The 21840-nt window shown below is 45.9% G+C and overlaps 1 protein-coding gene across 3 annotated transcripts in view; it reads right to left on the bottom strand.

Moving 5' to 3' along the window:
- The window catches only part of dync2h1 (dynein cytoplasmic 2 heavy chain 1), a 994370-nt gene that overhangs the window by 813096 nt on the left and 159434 nt on the right, over window positions 1–21840 (bottom strand). For all 3 annotated transcript variants that reach the window (XM_070892150.1, XM_070892151.1, XM_070892152.1), the window contains exons 30-32: window positions 13740–13852; window positions 13529–13648; window positions 9967–10117 (exon numbers count right to left, since the gene is read on the bottom strand). In XM_070892150.1, the coding sequence (XP_070748251.1) occupies window positions 9967–10117; window positions 13529–13648; window positions 13740–13852 (384 nt within the window). The remainder of the gene's footprint in view (window positions 1–9966; window positions 10118–13528; window positions 13649–13739; window positions 13853–21840) is intronic.

Raw genomic sequence — 21840 nt, 5'->3', positions numbered from 1 at the left:
GTTCACTGGCTGCTGACATCAGTCACCATATGAGTGACTGTTGTTTGCCATCTAGCTGTATGAAATGTAATTATGTCACCAGGTTGCTGAAAAGTCCCCCTCTCTCCGTCTCTCACCGTCAGCTGCTCTGCGCCACCTGATACATCCAGGGCAACCTCCTCTGCTGCAGTTAAAGTGACCAATGATGGAGGGCCACCTCCAATTCTCTGCCTCTCCCTCTCCCTCTCATTGTGGGCTCTCTTCTCCTGCAAGGAGGGAAAGAAGAGAAGTTTGAGTGAGAGTGATGGAATGAGTGTAAGGAATGGATTGGCTACATCTTTAGAGGGTGACTATGAGGGAGTGAGGTATCAATGCCAAATGGTCTCCTTGTGTGTTGTTAGGTGGTATGATTGCATTAGGATGAGGGTGAGTGTGAGGAGTGGCTAGTCAGTTGCAGATGTGATAATGTAGATAGAGAGGGATGGATGGACGTGCAAGGTATGTTGGTGTCAGTAATATTGTGCAGGAGCAGGCTTGGGAAGGCAGAGTGATGGGGATGTGATGAGAGGCACAGCAGGATGAAATTGAGTGTAGCTTTGCACCCACCTTTCCTGATCTCATCATCATCATCATCATAGGCAGTCCCTCGGTATCGAGGAAGACTTGCTTCCACTCGAAAAATGAGTCTTTAGGTGGCTGAACAGTCCACTATGAGAACCAGAGTCCCGGTCACAGGTGGGACAGATAGTCATTGAGGGAAAGGCTGGGTGAGTCTGGTTTGCCGCACGCTCTTTCCGTTGCCTGCGCTTGATTTCTGCATGCTCTCGGCGATGAGCCTTGAGGTGCTCAGCGCCCTCCCGGATGCTCTTCCTCCACTTAGGGCGGTCTTTGGCCAGGGACTCCCAGGTGTCAGTGGAGATGTTGCACTTTATCAGGGAGGCTTTGAGGGTGTCCTTGCAACGTTTCCTCTGCCCACTTTTGTCTCGTTTGCCATGAAGGAGTTCTGAATAGAGTGCTTGCTTTGGGAGTCTCGTGTCTGGCATGCAATGTGGCCTGCCCAGCGGAGCTGATCAAGTGTGGTCAGTGCTTCAATGCTGGGGATATTGGCCTGGTCGAGGATGCTGAGGTTGGTGCGTCTGTCCTCCCAAAGGATTTGCAGAATCTTGTGGAGACATCGTTGGTGGTATTTCTCCAGCGACGAGTTGTCTACTGTACATGGTCCATGTCTCTGAGCCATACAAGAGGGCGGGTATTACTACAGCCCTCTAGACCATGAGCTTGGTGGCAGATTTGAGGGCCTGGTCTTCAAACACTCTTTTCCTCAGGCAGCCGAAGGTCGTCAATGTCTGCTCTTGTTGATAAAAGGCTCCTGGGGTATGGGAAATGGTCGAATGAAATAATTGAAGCGTTTCCAGCACTGCACCCAGGTCCTACTGATAACATCCCTGCTGTTCACTTCCTCTACAATCTCCAATCAGGTTCATTTGGTCTGCTGGGGAGGTTTCTTCCTCCCATCAGAAGGGAAGAGGACCTCCCTGCGTGCTCTCACTCCCTCCACAAGCATAAGGAGGGAGTAATCTGAGAACCTGGGTGCAGCCTTCTGCCTTTGTGCAGTCATGTTTCCAAGGCTTTGCAACACTCCAATGCTCCCATACAGTGCCTGCACAATCCTAAATGAACCTTCAAATACAATGTGGCCAAGGCTCCTTTAAATAACCGAGCTGAAAATGATTCATCAATGATGTCATCAGACCCGCACCATTTAATAGGGCCAGTTAACGCACAAGGCTGACTTAACAGGCGCCATTGAGGGAACATCGCTCTGAAGAGCGGCATGAAATAGAGAACAGGGTCCCAACTCACCACGCCGATTACCTGAGTGGGTCGAGTGCAGGCAAAGAAAATTCCGTCCACAGAGTTTCTTCCTCCTATTATCCATCAACATTCTCAATTGAAAGTGATAGGGCTAAAGAGTTTTGCTCTGATCTGTTGGTAAATTAATTGGGCTCATTCCTCACTCTAAAGGATATCCTGCTACATTCCACTCAGCTTCTCTATCCCAACTGAGCTGGCATGCAGCATGAAATTAACCAGTCATTGGGCTCAATTTTCCCCAAAGCCGTTTTTTGCCGTATTGCCAGAGTTACGCCCATTTTGTTAGGCCACAACTGCTCCAAAAATTAATGTGTCAAGTTTCCCCATTCTATTTTTTTAAATTGGCACCATGCAGCCTGTCCTGTAGCCTCGGGGGTCGAGCCTAATGTCTGCGCCGAGAAAACGATGCCACCCCTTCTGTGCATGCACGATAAAAAAGGACATTTTTGATGTGATTCCTATGGATGCACATGCGCAATACAGCTCCCGGTCTGCAATCGGCCATTTTTACAGAGCCAGTTGTGTGTTAGAACTTTAATTATCATTGGAAAAATCGGAGCTGCAATAGAAGATGCAACGCAGCGCAAGGACCAAGAATTTCTTACAGGATGAAGTGGAGGCACTAGTTACTGTGATTGAGGGCAGATGGCAGGAGCTGGACAGCAGCAGAAATCACATAAAAGTTCCACCCAAAGAAATGAAGAAACGCTGGAACCAACTTGCAGAAGATTACTGTGCAATGATGACCACCCCGAGGTCTGGAGGCCAGTGCAAAAAGAAGTGGCAGGACCATGGTCAAGTAGTTAGTGTAAGTAATATTTTCATTTATTCACTGGAATTGCAATTGTAAATGTCTCTGTCCCACCCAGCAGAAAGTCACACTCTCATAAAAGTTATATTTTCATCTTTGCAGAGGAAAGTGTCACACAACAAACGAGAAAGAACTCGAACAGGAGGAAGCCCGGTAAACCTGCACTCACTGACACCTTTGGAAGAGAGAGTCGCTGCTTTGATGGGTCCTATCTGGAGAAAAGCAACCACCACTGCACAAGCTGGGCCCACACTCGAAGGAGAGGGTAAGTCCTGCAAATTCCCCAGTCTAGCTTTCCTAAATGTTAAGTACTGTGCAGGCTAACCATGCTTCAGTTCATGGGGATGTCTCCGTCAGCTACATTTCAGTTGATGCAATGTGCTATCAGTCATTGTGGTCCTTCAAATCAGCCTGCTGCCTGCGCTATGTGAGCCGACTCATGCCATCCACCCTGCCACCTCCTCTGCTGCTAACCATTTATCTGTTGTATTATATTTTGCAGAACTTGAGGCCAACCCTAACGATGCAGAAGAAGATTCAGACGAGGACGAGCCTGAAGAGGAGAACATCTTCCAATCATACCTTCCAGACCAAGAGCATGGGGGTGAGGGCAAGGGGAAGGGGATGAATGAAGCCCCCGCTGTTGTACTCACTTTGGAGGAAGTGCAGGTGCCGCCCATTGAGGTGCAAGCCTCTTCCCTGAGTAGTGGTTTGAGTGTTGGTGGGACATTCCATTGTTTCCCATCATCCCAGGCTGCGGGTCCCAGTGGGATGCAGCAAGACACACCCAGGGCCCCATCGTCCGAGGCTGCAGGTCCCATGGGATGCTGCAAGCCACATTCAGTATGAGGAGGGAAAGGAGAGTTCAACCACGCTCTGCTGAGGTGCAGGATCTAATAGATGTGGTTCACATCATGGCAATGAGTGCAGAGAGCATTGACCTTACCCGATCACTCCTGGACACCATCAGTGGGGTGGGTGATGAGGTATCGGGACTGTCCGGCGAAATAACAACACTCTCACGAGAAATGGGAACATGAGGGAAGGATATCTTAGTCAGCAGAAACAATGTCTGTGCACATGAGGGAGGGAATGTTGCAGGTAGCTGATGCGCTGTCAGTGAGCATGAGGGAGGGAATGTTGCAGGTAGTTGACACACTTTTGCTCAACATGAGGGAGTGCATGTCATAGGTAGGTGAAACACTGTCGGCAAACATGAGAAAGGGAATGTTGGAGGTATTTGAGACACCCTCAGGGCATATGAGGGAGGGAATGTTGGAGTTAGTTGCTGCAATAAGGGTACATGCCCAGACCCCGCGCCGTTTGACAGAATCAACTGCCGCTCCCACTCCAATCCCAAGCCAGGCCTTCCACATTACCACCTGCTCCCCCCGCCGCCATCAAGAAGTGCGCATTACCCGAGATGTTCAAAAGAATAAGTTTGCCACCAACTCGAGAAAGGCTGCGCCACCACTTGCGGGCAGGAGTGGTGGAGTCAACGGGCAGGCGGTCTTGGAATAAGGTGGAGGAGAGATGGGTGCATCCTTTCTTTGCTGATGTTGTTGTTGTTGATATTATTATTGTTGTAACTGTTAAACTTAAAAGTTTTTTTATGTTATGTAAATTTACAAGTTTAAAAGTTAGGAAGTGATCTTAAAGTTTTTAAGTGATCTTAGAGTTTTGTAAGTGATCTTAAGTGAAAGCTCTAAAGTTTGATACAAGAATATTTTTATTGAAGTTAAGTTAAGTACAAACAAATGTTTGTTAAACTTTTGAATAAAATAGATTTTAAATTTTAACTGAATCAATTACATTATTTGTTCCATTATTAACAAGTTTTTGAAGTAAACAAGAATCATTTCCATCATTTGTTCCATTAACACAACACAAAATTACGGAACAGGTCCAAACAGTAAACATGGTCCATATGGAATAGTTTCCACTGAGCCTTCAGGCAGTAAAGCGTTCATGGATGAGCTACTGGCCCAAGGCTCGCAAAATCGTTAAAAGGGCATGATGGCCCGCCCTCCTCCGCCGTCGTGCTCCGTGTTCAGGTAGCTGCATGGCTTCCTCATCCTCGTCATCATCATCTGCATCTTCCTCATCATCATCAGCCACTCTCACCTCAGGTGGGTTTTCTACTACCAGCTGCTGCTGCCTGATGATGGCTAAGTTATGCAGCATGCAGCACACAACAGTAAACTGACCGACAATCTCAAGGGAATATTGCAAGTAGCCTCCGGAATGCTCCAGGCATCGGAAACGCTGTTTCAAAATGTCAATGGTCCTCTCGATTATGCTGTGCGTCATAATATGCGACATGTTGTATTCCCGATCAGCTTCCGTCCGGATTACGTGTAGGGGGGTCATGAGCCAGGGAGTGAGGCCGTACCCTTTGTCTCCCAGTAGCCAGCTCTGCCCTTCTGGTTGCTGAAACATGGCAGAAAAAATGCTCTCGCATAGGATGAATGCATCATGGGTGCTCCCAGGGTATCTTGCAACAACTGACATGATGCGATGCACGTCGTCACACACGAGCTGCACATTAATGGAGTGGAAGCCTTTTCTGTTCCTGTACATCTCGGAATCCTCCAGCGGTGCTCGCAAGGTGATGTGGATACAATCAATGCAGCCCTGTACCTTGGGGAAGCCAGCAATCCTGGAGAAGCCCACAGCCCAATCACGCATTGCCTGGGCGATCATGGGGAACTTTATGTCGTCTTCCTCCGGGCATATAGTGCAGCAGTCACCTGCCGAATGCAGATATGTGTTGCATGTTGAGAAATGGCACACATATCCACAGTTGTAGTTTGGAACGGTCCGGATGCATAGAATGAAAGTGCAGCTGTAACCTTCACTTCAACTGATAAAGCAGTCCTCCTAACGCTTCTAGGTTGCAGGACTGCTTTTATTAACTCAAAGATCTCAGTTACAACTTATTTGCGGAAACACAGCCTTCTGACACAGTCTGCATCACTCAGGTGCAAATACGAACGTCTGTCTCGATATACCCGATGTGAGTAAGCCCTCCTGCCCATCACCCTTCGTGCTCTGAGGTTCCTCATGCGATGTCGAATCAATCGTCTCCTCCGCAGCACCATTATGCAGAAGGCTTGCAAAAGGTATGGCATTGTCAGTATTTTCCAATGATTACATTTTACCTTTGCAAGAAGCTCAAAATGACAGGCATGCAGGACAAAGTTCTTTGTTCTCTCTCCCCACAACGTCTGTATCGACCACACCCAGATCTGAGCAAACACAGTGATCGGGAACAGCCCCCCTCCAACCCCCGGGCTACATTTGATGCATAGTGCAGGCTTATAACGCCTTCCGTATGACTTCCACAGCCCCCCCACCCACCTAGGCTAGATGTGATGGGTAGTGCAGGGTTCTGATGCCTTTCACAGCCCTCCACCCCACCTCGGACTTCTTTTGAAGCTGAACCCCGAGCCCGTGTCCGGGTGAGTATCAGATTCTGCCGGCTGATGCACCGACCCTCGAGCCCTGTTTGCAGACATTCGGAGATGGCGTGTCAGTTTAAAAAATTTAAAACTTACAGAATTCCATGAAACTTCCATTTACTTTGTTTTAAGGTAAAAAAACTTTAATCTTTATTATGCATATTTAAGTGTTCTTTGCTCCCTCCAAAACTTCGCTGAAAAACAATGGCGTCTTTCTGTGACGATTTTTCAATGCGCGTTGGTTTTTCTTAACTCACCAGAAGGTTTTTCGGGAGTGGTCACATACGCCAACCAAGGATAAATTTTTTGGGGGAAAACTTACATAATTGAGAAAAACTGAAGCAAAAGAAAACTAGCCTAAAAAAATCGTAACTGAGTTATGCTGGCGCACATTATTTGTGGAAACTTTAATTTTTTTAAACTTACGCCAAAAAAAGCGGCGCGCGCCAAAAGAATGGCACAAATCACTGGGGAAAATTGAGCCGCTTGTTGAGTTTCTGCACAACTGAAGATACAAGTTGGTTGTTTCTTGAGAATCAGACCAGTTGTGTGATAATTATAATTGTTGATGATGTCATTTCTCAGAGAATCTCCGGAAACTATGCATGTCTTTCAGAAACATTGGTGGGTTTCACAGATAAACTTTGTCATGGATCTTGCATATCAGGTCCTGAAATTTCCTAGCCATCCACTTCTATGGCAAAATTCTGCGCAGCAATTTTTTTATTCCACATCTTTGGTCTCTGGCCACATGACTATGAAATTACAGGCTCTCACACTCATAAGTCGCACAATAAACTTTCTTCACTCCTTCCTTTCTCAGACTGTAGTTTTATATTCTTTTGAACTGTCAACAGTAATGTTAGATATCTCAAGTTGCTAGTCTTGACTCTAAATACAAATACTTTGATTCTGTTTTCACGAAGGAAGACACAAATAACCTTACGGAAATATTAGGGGACCGAGGGTCTAGTGAGAAGGAGGAACTGAAGGATATCCTTATAAAGCGGGAAATTGTGATAGGGAAATTGATGGGATTGAAGGCCGATAAATCCCCAGTGCCTGATAGTCTGCACCCCAGAGTACTTAAGGAAATGGCTATAGAAATAGTGGATGCATTGGTGATCATTTTCCAACAGAACTGTGGATCTGTACCTATGGACTGGAGGGTAGCTAATGTAACACCACTGTTTAAAAAAGGAGAGAGAGAAAACTGGGAATTATAGACAGTTAGCCTGACATCAATAGTGGGGAAAATGTTGGAATCAATTATTAAAGATGAAATAGCAGCGCATTTGGAAATCAGTGACAAGATCGGTCCAAGTCAGCATGGATTTATTAAAGGGAAATCATGCTTGACAAATCTTCTGGAATTTTTTGAGGGTGTAACGAGTAGAGTGGACAAGGGAGAACCAGTGGATGTGGTGTATTTGGACTTTCAAAAGGCTTTTGACAAGGTCCCACACAAGAGATTGGTGTGCAAAATTAAAGCACATGGTATTGGGGGTAATGTACTGACTTGGATAGAGAACTGGTTGGCAGACAGGAAGCAGAGAGTCGGGATAAACGGGTCCTTTTCAGAATGGCAGGTAGTGACTAGTGGAGTACTGCAGGGCTCAGTGCTGGGACCCCAGCTCTTTACAATATACATTAATGATTTAGAAGAAGGAATGGAGTGTAATATCTCCAAGTTTGCAGACGCCACTAAGCTAGGTGGCGGTGTGAGCTGTGAGGAGGATGCTAAGAGGCTGTAGGGTGACTTAGACAGGTTAGGTGAGTGGGCAAATGCAGTATAATGTGGATAAATGTGAGATTATCCACTTTGGGGGCAAAAACACGAAGGCAGAATATTATCTGAATGGCGGCAGATTAGGAAAGGGGAAGGTGCAACGAGACCTGGGTGTCATGGTTCATCAGTCATTGAAAGTTGGCATGCAGGTACAGCAGGCGGTGAAGAAGGCAAATGGTATGTTGGCCTTCATAGCTAGGGGATTTGAGTATAGGAGCAGGGAGGTCTTACTGCAGTTGTACAGGGCCTTGGTGAGGCCTCACCTAGAATATTGTGTTCAGTTTTGGTCTCCTAATCTGAGGAAAGACATTCTTGCTATTGAGGGAGTGCAGCGAAGGTTCACCAGACTGATTCCCGGGATGGCGGGACTGTCATATGAGGAGAGACTGGATCGACTGCGCCTTTATACACTGAAGTTTAGAAGGATGAGAGGGGATCACATAGAAACAGACAAGATTCTGATGGGACTGGACAGGTTAGATGCGGGAAGGATGTTCCCAATGATGGGGAAGTCCAGAACCAGGGGACTCAGGATAAGGGGTAGGCTATTTAGGACTGAGATGAGGAGAAACTTCTTCACTCAGAGAGTTGTTAACCTGTGGAATTCCCTACCGCAGAGAGTTGTTGATGCCAGTTTATTGGATATATTCAAGGGGGAGTTAGATATGGCCCTTGTGGCTAAAGGGATCAAGGGGTATGGAGAGAAAGCAGGAAAGGGGTACTGAGGGAATGATCAGCCATGATCTTATTGAATGGTGGTGCAGGCTCGAAGGGCCAAATGGCCTACTCTTGCACCTATTTTCTATGTTTCTAAATGTTGTCTCTGCAAATACAGAGAGCTCATTCACTGTAGAATGAACTTTTTCTTTCTACAGTGATCTGACCATGCCTTTATTTTGCAGCAGCTGGATTTTTGGCTCCTGGCCGCCTCCGTTTTTGCACTGGAGGGCCGGCAATGTCAGCGGTCAGCTCTTCTGGACGGGCAGCCAGCTTTCAGCATCCCACCGGGGTTTTCGGGGCTCGTCTCAGCGAGGCGCGGAGCATTACCACCCAGAAAGGTGAACTGGTATGCAATGTCCCTGGTTGCAACACCGGCTCAATTTTTGGCTCCTGCCCGACCAGTAACGCTGCATAGAGCAACCGCTGGGACCGTCTGTGAAAGCGGGCGGTCCAAGCTGTAGCAGCTGCAGTGAGGTAAGTAATTATGTTGTGGTGGCGTGAGTTACGTATTGGGAATGTTTTTGGTGGGTTTTTTTCCTCCCCAGGCCTCTCTTAAACATGCTCCCAGGCCAGCTGTTTAGATCGGGATTTTTGCATGCTGAGCCAACCTAGCGCCCCAAGAGAGGTGTGCAACGCCTCCCTTAGCGTTCCGCTCCAACACTCAGGGCCCAACTGGCCAATCTTGCTGACTGAGGCACAAATTACTGCCCCGAAATCCTAAAAGCCGAAAATCCAGCCCAGGATTTCAATGGGTGCTGTTGATTGAGCAAGTGGTAAAACAACTTCCCAAAACCAGTTTGCCATCCCACATCCAACATACATATAAAAAGGGTTCTGGGTTAAACAGGATAGACTGCATAGTTATTGCATTGCTATTTTGCTAGCACTATGTATAACTTCTTGGAAACCACAATCCTCTCTTGATTATTGACTTAACAAGCTCATACTTGTTAAATCACATAAATTGCTCGTTACAAGTGAACAGCTAGTTGTATACTTACAGCAAGAAGTTGTTCACACAAACTAAGCACATAAGCAAAATTGTTTTAAATGAACAAAAGTGACATAATGGTCACCTATCTTATATTTACATACAATATCATTAAAAAAATAATGCAGTATAATGTGGGTATCTCAGTCATGGCCAGGGACTCATGCAGAGTAAATATTTCAAAAGCTGTCATTTGTATTAGAATTAGCTCAATTTGTCAATTTCCAGTTATTAAAGTAATGATCAAAGTCAGAATAAATTTTGCGTTTGCATTCATTAAAAAAAATCCCTAACAGCTGTCCATGCAAGTTATGTCCCAGCATCACCAGTGGCTTCTTACCATCACTCCCTGCTTCCTCACTATAAGAGTCTATACTTGTGTAGTTTTCCAATTTCGCCATCAGTTCGAGATCTAGCTGTTGCAGGCTATGTTGTTTTATGGCATTTTCAACTTCTTCAGTAAATTGAATCTGCTCAGCCAAGCAAAGGATCTGACAACAGAGTAAAGAAATATTTATAAATGCATTGAAAAGTTAGTAAGATAAGTAACAAACTCCAAAATATCCAGGTATCATGTTCCCAACCACAAAACATAATTAGGTCTTGAAATGAAAATGAATACCTCAGATTTAAACTTCACAGAGTGCGATAAAAGCAGAATGTTAATTCAGGAAGAATTCTGTATTATATATTTTTTTAAATACTTCAATTTAAATATAGAAGGTAACTGTGTTTTAGGAATAATTAGAGTTGATGGAAGCAGTCTTCCTTTACGAAGCTGTCTTCCTTTACGAAGCCACAAGATAAAACCAAAAGCCTAGCTAACTGCAAGACCAAAGATAGCTTCTTTGATCTCGAGGTCAGCCAGGAAGCAGATGCTTCCTCTACTCAGAGCTTCGACACGGCAAGCGAGCCTCAGGTGAGCAGAGGAAACAATTCAAGGACACCCTCAAAGCCTCCTTGATAAAGTGCAACATCTCCACTGGCACCTGAGAATCTCTGGCCCAAGACTGCCCAAAGCGGAGGAAAAGTATCCGGGAGGGCACTGAGCACCTCGAGTCTCATCGCCAAGAGCATGCAGAAATCAAACGCAGTCAGCGAACAGAGCGTGCGGCAAACCAGGCTCCCCATCCATCCTTTTTTTTAACCATTGTCTGCCCCACCTGTGACAGAGACTATAGGCCCCGCATTGGTCTGCTCAGCCACCTGAGAACTCACTTTAAAAGTGGAAGCAAGTCTTCCTCAATTTCAAGGGACTGCTATGATGATGATGATTTGGCCAAAGCATTAATAAGTATACAAGGACTGGATGAGGTGTGAACCAGTACTCGTGACTCAATACACAGGATGCAACTTTGTGTCTTTGAACTTAACTGAATGACATCTCTTTGTTCAGACCTATTGGGTTAAAAAAATTCAACAAATTTTCCTCAGTATCTTTAATTCAGTACTCAATATCATGAGTCCAGTTTCAGCAGAGTCTAAATTGGCATCCAAAAGTTGTGTGATTGGCAGGAATAATTGTCTGACCCATATGCAATTAGTAAATTAGAAAGACGATGAAATATTGTTTTTCCCTCAAAAGTCTTATAGATTATCTGACAGTATAAGAAATATATTCTGAGTAAGTTATTTTAATAGTTTGTGAACCAAACTTTTGTTTTATATGTATTTGTACCATCAGTGTCTTGCTGTACTTTTCAGCTTCTGTGTTGTGTTAATAAATCTGTTAGTTTTAGCCTAAAGATATGCTATTTTCCACTTTTTTGAGAAATGGAGTGTGGTCGGCACATCATGTAGTTTCTGGTCATTCAACTGTAAAATTAAAGGACAATTGTTGACCTTGTGGAATGCTATCCCATTCAAAACACTGTTTGCAGGTGACTCAGTTGGTTTATGGAAACTCTTATTATTGTAACCACATTAAAAGTTTTGAAAGAAAACCCAAATCATAACATGAAGACTAATGAATAATTACAAAGTGTAATCTGATCAGTATGTTTAGAGAATAGCAAATCACAACAACAAAACTCTATGGGGGGAGAAACTGGGTGCATCTGTGTCTCCCATTGACTTTGCAACCACTAACAAGTCCCATTAAATTAGCTACCCCTGCACCTATTATCTATGTTTCTATGTTCTTATGTAACCTCAAAAAATTAACAGATTTGTCAAACATGATTTCCCTTTTATAAATCCATGTTGACTCTGCGCAATCATATTATGATTTTCCAGTTGCCCTGTTACCACGTCCCTAATAATAGATTTTAACATTTTCTCTACTACTGATGTCATGTTAACTGGTCTGTAGTTCACTATTTTCTCTCTCCCATCTTTCTTGAATAGCGGGCTACATTTGCTACCTTCCAATCCGTGGGGACCATTCTAGAATCTCGGGAATTCTGGTAAATCAAAACCAATATATCCACTATTTCTGTAGCCACCTCTTTTAGAACCCGAGGATGTCGGCCATCAAGTCCAGAGGATTTGTCGGCTCTTAGTCCCTTTAATTTCTCCAGTACTATCTCTTTACTAATACTAATTTCTTTAAGTTCCTTGGGCCCAAAATTCACCACCATTTAGCTCCAAATTTTTGCAGGCATCAGTGTTTTTTTGGAGTGAACTTAATTTTGTAAGTTTCGCCAAGGGTATAACGCCATCCTTAACAGGTAACAGCCAATTTTTTCAGTTAGGTTTTTATGACCATCACTTGGGGTCAAACCCACCCATAACACTATTTTTGGCCAGTTTTGCGAGTTTCGCCAATAAGGATTTTTTTCAAAAACGGTGCTGGGGATCGCTTTGAAAAATCTTACCATACCAAATCAGAGTCAGATAGAAATTGGCGTTACAGACGCCATATTGTTTATCTCCCTCGGTCGGACACAGGAGCTTGGCGCTGGGCTTCCAAAGAAGCCGGAGGGGAGGGGGGGGGGTGCGGTGGAAGCCAAGCCAGGGATAGGGACGGCAGCAGCGGGGACCTTTTGGCCAGGGATAGGGACGGCAGCAGCAGGGGCCTTTCGGCCAGGGATAGGGACGGCAGCAGGAGTCTTTCGGCCAGGGATAGGGACGGCAGCAGCGGGGGCCTTTCGACCAGGGATAGGGGCGGCAGCGGGGGTCTTTCGGTCAGGGATAAGGACGGCAGCAGCGGGGGCCTTTCGGCCAGGGATAGGGGCGGCAGCGGGGGGTCTTTCGGCCAGGGATAGGGGCGGCAGCGGGGGTCTTTTGGCCAGGGATAGGGACGGCAGCAGCGGGGGCCTTTCGACCAGGGATAGGGGCGGCAGCGGGGGTCTTTTGGCCAGGGATAGGGACGGCAGCAGCGGGGGCCTTTCGACCAGGGATAGGGCGGCAGCGGGGGTCTTTCGGCCAGGGATAGGGGCAGCAGCAGGAGCCTTTTGGTCGGGGACAAATTCAAAGAGCAAAATGGTGACATTTCTGATTTTTTTTGTGCCGCTACTTTGGCTTAAAAAATCATCTGTTTATCTTAAATAGCGCCAAAAAAAAGCAATGTGTAATTTTGGGCCCATAAAGCCTCTTCCTTTAATCTAACACTATCTTTAGCATCGCTTGTTAGCCACAGTTGGATCATTTTTCCCCCCCGTGAGGTTTTTATTCCATCAGGGAATGTATTTTTGTTGTGAATTCTGAATTATTGCTTTAAATGTTTGCCATTGCTTATCTACCATCATATCTTTTAATCCAGTTTCCCAAACTACCTTAGCCAACTCGCCTCTCATACCTACGTAGATTGCTTTGTTCAGATTGAAGACCCGAATTTTGGACTTAACATCTGGAACTGATGAAACCATCACCGTTTTTATATCTGTCATCAGCTTATATAACATTTTTCTTACTGGACAGAGATTTTAAGACACTGGCAGACTGGTAAACATGTGTAGTACCTGTGATGGAAAGCGTGATGGATCAATGGCACCTTGTGATTGTTTCCAAGCAGTAATGCACTCAACCAACAAGTGTTTCAGAGTCTCTTTCATTACTTCAGCCAAATTATTCAGCCAAACCTGACAAACATAACAGAATGTTGGTTGGATTCACAAAAATAAGGATTGATTAGATTTTACATTATGCTTCACATGGTCAAAATGTTATCACCTCAACATCATTTGTAACGTGAATCTTGCTTTTTAAAGGCACAACTTCACCATCCAGAGACTTCATTGCAATAATGTATTTGAAATCTTCATCAAAGTTCACACTGCTAATACCTGAAAATAACCATAAATCAATCATACAGTAAATGTTCATTTTGCAGAAGTGATCAAATTATGAAAATTACGTAATTTCCAAATGAAATTGGCAATATTTTCTGCATAATCATCATCATAGGCAGTCCCTCGGAGTCAAGGAAGACTTGCTTCCACTCTTAGCATGAGTTCTTAGGTGGTTGTACAGTCCAATACGAGAACCACAGTCTCTTATCACAGGTGGGACAGCATAAACACTTCTGAATAAATAGTGGTCACAGGTAGATGTACAGTGCAATAACCAAATGTACGAGAACACAGGTTTATCTAAATTGTTGCCCACAGTGCTTTTGAGTAACGTATAATATATACTATAAAGCCTTGCTACACTTACTGATGTCTTCAATTAATTAATTTTCATCTTGCACTAAAGCACAAAACTCTCGATCTCAAAATCATTTTGTTGATTTTTTAAAATATTAAAACATGTTACGTTAGTCAAACAATTTTTATTTATTCTGAGAATCTCTTGGAGTTTATTAGCATAAAAGCTCTTCATTTAATCATTTTCTAAATCGCACAAAACATTGAATCACTTTACAAGATCACAATATGAGAACGGCTATACGGCCGATTTCAGCTCATCTGTTTAAAAGACCCAACAGTTCCCCCGATCATAGGCTGCAATTTCCTCTATCTGGGCAGGGTGAAGGCGGGAGATGGCGGCGATGGGGGTGATGACCCTGCTCCTGTGGCGATCCCGGTCAAAAATAAGATCTTATGATAATGGGCCTTGTTAGACTCGCCCTGTGCATTTACCATTCCAATTCAGGGGCGCGGGTCTGGTGGCATCACTGGATGATGTGCTTCTTGCCGGTATATTTAAAGAGGCCATGGCCCCATTTGCTGACAGTTGGATTTTCTTTCGTGAAGCTTATGTTCGTGAGTGGCGGTCTGTACCATGACATCTGAAAGGCAGAGATCTCCGCCTCGTTTTAATGATCGAGTCACTCCAGCATCTTGTTGAGGGAGTGAGGGCACTTAAGGAGGTTCTCTTTCCTGCCAAGGGCAGGAAGAGGCCTCCCCAACAGACTAAATCAGCGTGGCTTAATATAGCCAAACAGATTACGGCGAATTCAGTCGTGCCTCGCACCTGGGTACATTGCAGGAAAAGATTTAATGATCTTCTAAGATCAGGAAAAGTATAAACCTACACTTACCTTGATGATGCTATGCCGGTCATGTCATCCCCACCACTGTGCATTGCCAACCATACTCCTGCACAACGTTACTCAGCCCATCCCATCAGACCTTCATCCATCCATCTCTCTCTATTACATTATCAGGTCCCCATCTTAATTTCCACCCCTCACACTCAACATCATCGTTATGCAATGAAAGCAAGTGACAGCATAAAAGGAGGCAACTTGGTATCGCCAAGCCACTCCATCAAAGTCTTCCTGTGAAGCTGTATGCCATTCCATTAATGACGGTCATTCCATCCGTCTTTTTAAACCTTCTCTTCTTTGTCTCCTTGCAGGAAAAGATTGCCCACAATAAGAGGGAGAGGATGAGAACAGGAAAAGGCCCTCAGTTGATCTTTCATTTGTTCAGCACGGAGGAGGCAGCCCCTCGATATTGCTGGCGTGGTGGAGGTTCCGGAGTGGGGTACGGAGAGAGAGGCTCAATAGAAGCAGGTGACAGAATTATTATCCATACAGTTGCATGCCAGTCATTCATATGGGGTGTTATATGACCAGAAAATTAATGGTTATGTGTATAATAATATGTGTCTGCACTTGAGATGTCATTTAGATCATGTCTTTACTCTCCAACAGGTCCATCAGCTGCCCCCCACCCCACACTGCCTCTGAAGGCGCAGCGTCATTTCACAGAACTCAAACCAGCATCAGCGCAGATACTCACACCTTGGTTGGGCCGTTGCAAGATAGAGCAGTGTTGTCACCTGGTATCTCACAGATCACAAATGAACAAGAAACAAATAGTGGAGACAGTGACAGCAGTGGGAATTCCTCGTCAGAGGGCACAGGAGTCTCCTAGCTCTGCTCAGCTGCATGTTGACGCTGAGCCTTGGGGGACATCGAAGAAGAGGGCGATCCTGTAACTGCAGGAGGCTCTGACTGGTTTGCGACTGCGCTGACTGAGTGCGCAGAGAATGGAGGAGTCCATCTCCAACATGAGCAGCACTGGCATCTATAGCTTCCTCGACAGATAGGATGGCCACCTGCATGGAGGAATTACAGCGCCAGCGTAATGACAACATGGTTTCTCTTCTAAATAGATGGTAATCTATGAAGGATAAATGGGCATCTGTGGAGGAGAGAAATCAGAGGCTCATAGACGTCCTTTCTAGGAGGGAAGTCAGTGGGCCCGAATGTTCGGATCTAATGCTCCTTGCTAGCAGGGAGTGTGGGTGTCCCATGAAAGGGATGATGGTGGAAGGGGACATGCAAGTGGCAGCTGCGCTCCAACTTCCCTCCCCTTGCCAGTTGACCTGTCAGAGCCCCAGATGCCCCCCCGGAGAGTGATGGCCGAGTCTGTCCCTGCACAATCGCAAAAGAAGCAGACTTTGGCATGGCCCTTACAGGCCCAAAACCGAGAGGATGACTGGCAAAGGCGTCTAAGTCTTGCCCACGTTACAACAGTGACTACACTCAAAGTACTTCATTGGCTGTAAAGTGCTTTGAGACGTCTGGTGGTGGTGAAAGGCGCTATATAAATGCAAGTCTTTCCTTCTTTTAAGCAGTTGCAGCAGGGAGGTGAGGAAGCTGCCTCTACCTCTGCTGAAACCGCAGAGGTAGCACCATGTAAATGCATCCGGAAAAATAAGATCCCACACAAATAGTCAAAGGTTATCATTCAGGTGTATTCATCAGTATCATTATAATGGTTGTAAAATATGGAGCTATGTAATAAATCATTTATTTGTCACACTTTGCAGTCACAGTCAGATTTGTGGGGTAGAATGGATGTGGCAGAGTGTAGGGTCAGGGCTGATTTGACATGCAGCAATTGTGCAGATGATGAAAGGATGGAAGTAGTCACTGATTGAATGGTTTATGTTGCTGGTGTGGGATGATGCCAACATATGGATGCCTGTGCCAGGCAAATGTGTGACATCCACAAAGTTGCTGGAATCTGGCATTTATGAGGACATTCCATGGCGTTACAAGCAGCAATATTCTCACGCATTGGTCTTAATGGCAGTGCTGGCTCCTCCAGGTCTTCCTCATTGGCAATGCCAACTTCATGTTGCTGCTTCTCCTCCTCCTGCGAAGAGGCTCTTCGCCAACTTCATCATCTGGCACCAGTCCTCGCTGTTGAGGGATGTTGCGCAGGGCGCAGCAGACGACGACTATCCTAGATACCCTTGCTAGTACATACTGAAGGACTCCTCCAGATTTGTCCAGGCATTTGAAACGCATTTTAATCAACCCAAAGTTTGCTCGAATATACTTCTTGTGGAGATGAGGCTCTGATTGCTCCATCCATCAGTCTCATTCACTGGCCTCCTCACAGGTGTCATCAGCCATGTCTTGAGGGGATAGCCCTTGTCCTCAAGTAGCCAACCTGAAAGACTGATTGGCAGTGCGAACAGCTGAGGGATGGTAGAGTGGCACAGGATGTACAAATCATGGGAGCTGCCAGGGAACTTTGTGCGCACATGCATGCCGATTTTTACTGTGATTACACACCAGCTGGACGTTTAGGGAGTGGAAACCCTTGCACAGTTCATAAAAGCTCTCCGATGGAGATGGGATGCCCTGATCATTATATGTGTGCAGTCAATTACTCCTTGGACCCGTGGGAAGCCAGCCAGAGTGGCAATGCCAATCGCCCATTCAGTCACACTGGCTTGATCAGTTGCAAACTTTATATAGTTGCCCGACTTGTTAAACAGGGCATCGGTGGCCTGTGTGATGCATCTGTGGCTGGCAGACTGGGAAATACCACTAATGTCTGCGGCAGATGCCTGGAAGGAGCCTGAGGCGAAGAAGTTGAGCGAAAGGGTAACTTTGACAGCCACTGGTAATGGGTGTCCACCCCTTCGTCTGGGCTGCAGGTCTTCCTCCAGCAATGCACAAAGGTCGGTGACCACCTGGCACGAAGGCCTGAGTCTCCTTCAGCACTGCTACTCCGTCATGTTGAGGTATCTCATCCTCTGCCTAGAGACCCTGTGCTGGGGCTAATGCCTCCAGCATGGTGCAACCCTTCGCTGATGCCCTCCACCCTGTGCAGCATGAGGTGGCTCAGGAGAAGGTTGGTGCTCTCCTTGTTGTTACTACTGCTGCTGCTGCTGCTGGTATGGCTGATTCTGCTGCTCCTGCGGCTGTTCCTCATCAAGCCTTGTGGTAGCGAGTTCCACAGTCTCACCACTCTCTGGGTAAAGAAGTTTCTTCTGAATTCCTTATTTTATTTCTTGGTGACTATCTTATATTGATAGTCTCTAGTTTTGCTCTTCTCCACAAGTGGAAGCACTCTCTCTCTCTGTATCCAGTCTATCAAAACCTTTCATAGTTTTAAAGATCTCTATTAGGTCACCCCTCAGCCTTCTCTTTTCAAGAGAAAAGAGACTCAGCCTGTTCATCCTTTCCTGATAGTTATAACGTCTCATTTCTGCTATCGTCCTTGTAAATTTTTTTGCACCCTCTCCAGTGCCGCTATATCCTTTTATAATACGGCGACCAGAATTGTACACAGTACTCCAAGTGCGGTCTAACCACGGTTTGATACAAATTTGGCATAACTTCGCTACTTTTCCATTCCATCCCTCTAGAAATAAAACCTAATGCTTGGTTTGCTTTTTTTAATGACCTTATTAACCTGTGTCGCTATTTTTGGCGATTTGTGTATTTGTACTGCGAGATCCCTTTGTTCGTCATCATTTTCCAATCCTCTCTGGCTACAGGTGTGGTGCCAGAAGACAGGAGGACTGCTACTGTCATACCTTTGTTGAAAAAGGGAGAAAGGGATAGACCGAGTAACTACAGGCCAGTCAGCTTAACCTCGGTAGTGGGAAAATTATTGGGAAAAATCCTGAGGGACAGGATAAATCTTCATTTGGAAAGACACGGGGCTAGACTTTCCACTTTGCTGGCTATTGCCCAAAAAATGGGTGATATTTCAGCCTTGGCGATGCGTCAGCCTTCAAGATCGCTGGCACATCGGCCAGTTTTTGGATCACGAGTTTCGGCTCAGCGATAGCCCAGCGAAGTGAAATGGGCCCAGCGATAGCCCAACGATGTGGAAGGCAAAGCTTCCCTAGCAACAGCCTTCTGCACATGCGTTTTTTTTTGGTGACAGGTTTTCCCGTGTTTCGGGAGGTCAGGGGTCATCCACACATGCGCAGAAGGCCGTTGCGGAGGGGGAGAGAGGGAGAGAGGACAGAGAAAGAACAGGAGGAAATGAGAGTTTGTGAGAGAGAAAAAAAAGAGTTAAAAGCAAATCCAGAGAGTTTTAAAAAAAAGAGTTCAAAGCAGTTCCAGAGCTTTTTAGAGAGTCCAACAAAATCGAGATAAAACAGATAAAGTGATTCGATCAAAGAAGAGAAAAAAGATATGTCTTCATCAAACAACATGGAGGGGGTGTGGTCGTAAGAGGGCAAAGCCCTTTTCCGACGAGGCCAATGAGGCCCTCGTCCAGGAGGTGCACTCCTGGTGGGCCGAATTAACCCAAGATGGCAGTGGGAAACCTCCAACCCGGGCGTACCGGAAAATTTGGGCGCAAATAGCGGACGTCGTCTCCTTGGTGTCACATGAGGCGAGGGGGTCTGACCAGTGCCTCAAGTGCTGGAACAGCCTGGTGGCGTCAGCAAGAGCAAGTAGAGATTTTATATTGCATTGATGAAGATTATAATTTTAATAATAAATCTCCTGGATTGAATTAAATGTTGTAAATTCATACATGTATATATATATATATATATATATTCCCTGCTAATGTCTGGACAGGGCTATGAACATGTGCCCTTTTTAAGTATCTCTGGCCGCTGCAGTATAGAGAGAGATGTATGTATCAAGCTTTAGTTCCTAAGCACGCTGAGCTTTGTTATAACCGTGCATCAATTGTTGATGCCATTTGCATGTAACATTTGAAACTGTTGCGTTTCCATGACACTATCTAGTCAATTAGCTTATGCCATGCTCTTTTCATGTTTGCAGAAGAAGATATCGAACAACAGAAGTGAGCAGAGGTGCACCGGAGGGGGCCCTGCTCAGGTGCAGCAGCTCACTGACCTTGAGAAGCGTGCAGCCGCGCTTGTGGGTATGCATAATTGCTCGGCCACCACCCATGGTGTTGCGGAACCCTGCTATGCGTCACGTGAGTAATGTGTCAAACAGTTTTACGGTAATGTAATGTCATAATGCAATATACGAATGATGCCATGTCATGTCATGTCATGCATGCAGCCTTTGTGCTACTCTCAGGTTGACAACATAAGAACATAAGCAATAAGAGCAAGGGAAGGTCATCTGGCCATCTGTCCCCTTCTCTGTGCACCCCCCATAAACCCTCACTCCCTTATTCTATCTGTGATTGATGCAGCCGTGACAGCTTTCATTATGATGCATTAATATGTAACGTCTCTCAGTAATGTGCACCCTTCTGTTCTAATAAGCTCAAATGTGCTTTCAAGGTCAATCGGAAGCGCAAGTGGAGGCTGCACCTGCACCCCTGCAGGTGTCATTCACCACGGGTGGTGAAGAACAGGAGGAGGAGGAGGATACGAGCACCGAACCGAAGGAGGAAGAATATGTTATGGAGCCCTTAGAGGAGGATCAACCTGCGGCCACTTTGGATTTCGCTATTGCGACTGAAGAGGAACTGGGACCAAGCGGCGTGCAGCCGCCAACGTCAAGGTGCATAATAGTGTGCACGCCGACCCCACGGAGGTCGGGTCAGCGAGTTCAGCACTCTCCTCCTATGAATGATCGGTTGGAGGGCTTGATCTCCCTGTGCGAGGAGACGATCGCGATAAGTCACGATCATCTTCAGACTTTTGTTGAGTTCACGCGGGACTTTTCCCAGGTGTCTGCTGCCCAAGTGGAGGTAGCGCAGCAGACACTTGAGGAGATGCGTGCACAGACCGCCACCCACCAATGCCTTGCGGCATGCGTTGTTGGCTGAGCACGCGCTGCACCCCAAAGTGCCGTGATCGGTCCAAGCCCAAGCCCAAGCACTCAAGCGAGTGAGGAGGGAGCACTTCCTTCCGACTCGGAAGACAATGCCCCAGGAAGTCTTGTTGTTTCTCGCTGCACGCCAGACTCGTCTCGGTCCTCGGGGCCAAAAACGAGCGGGTGGGGTAGGACACGATGGGGACCAGGATCTGGAGGAAAACGTGGCCGCAGGTAGGGAGGAGGGTTGTAATTTTTCTTGTTGTTATTGCTGTTCTTGTTATTGTTTTTTTATCTTATCATATTGTTGTTGTTCCTGATTTTTAATTCATTTGCTGGTTTATAGTGGGGGGGGGGGCGGTTGTTAACAATGATTTTTTTTATTGTAATAATAATTTTTATTGATTCTTACAATTGTTGTGCATTGTCTTAGAATAACGTAAGTTAAGTTAAAACATTAATACAACTGTTGTACAACAATAGCTAGGCCAGGCCAGAGCAGGCAAGGCTAAAACAACGCAAATGCAACTGATGTCTAACTGTAACTGTGACTGTCCCCAATGTAAGTTCATGCAAAGCGTTCATTTATGAGCTGCTGGCGCAACAGCTTTTCAGCCGTGTAACTCCCACAGGGTTTCTCCAGTCTTCCGGGGCGCGGTGGGACCATAGATTCATCGTCAGACTGATTGTTCTCCCCGAGGTCCTCACCAGCCTCCTCCTCCTGCTCCTCTCGTTGCCTGCTTCTTCCTCCTCCACTCCTTCTGAGGTGGACCAGCAGCCCCATCTGGCATTTGTTGTCCTCTACTTAAAGTTAGGTTATGCAACATGCAGCACACCACAATAAACTCAGCAACCTGGTCAGGGTGGTACTGT

The sequence above is a fragment of the Pristiophorus japonicus genome, chromosome 10 (genome assembly GCF_044704955.1).
Source record: "Pristiophorus japonicus isolate sPriJap1 chromosome 10, sPriJap1.hap1, whole genome shotgun sequence".
NCBI lineage: Eukaryota > Metazoa > Chordata > Chondrichthyes > Pristiophoridae > Pristiophorus > Pristiophorus japonicus.
This window is presented reverse-complemented; position numbering and strand designations above follow the sequence as displayed.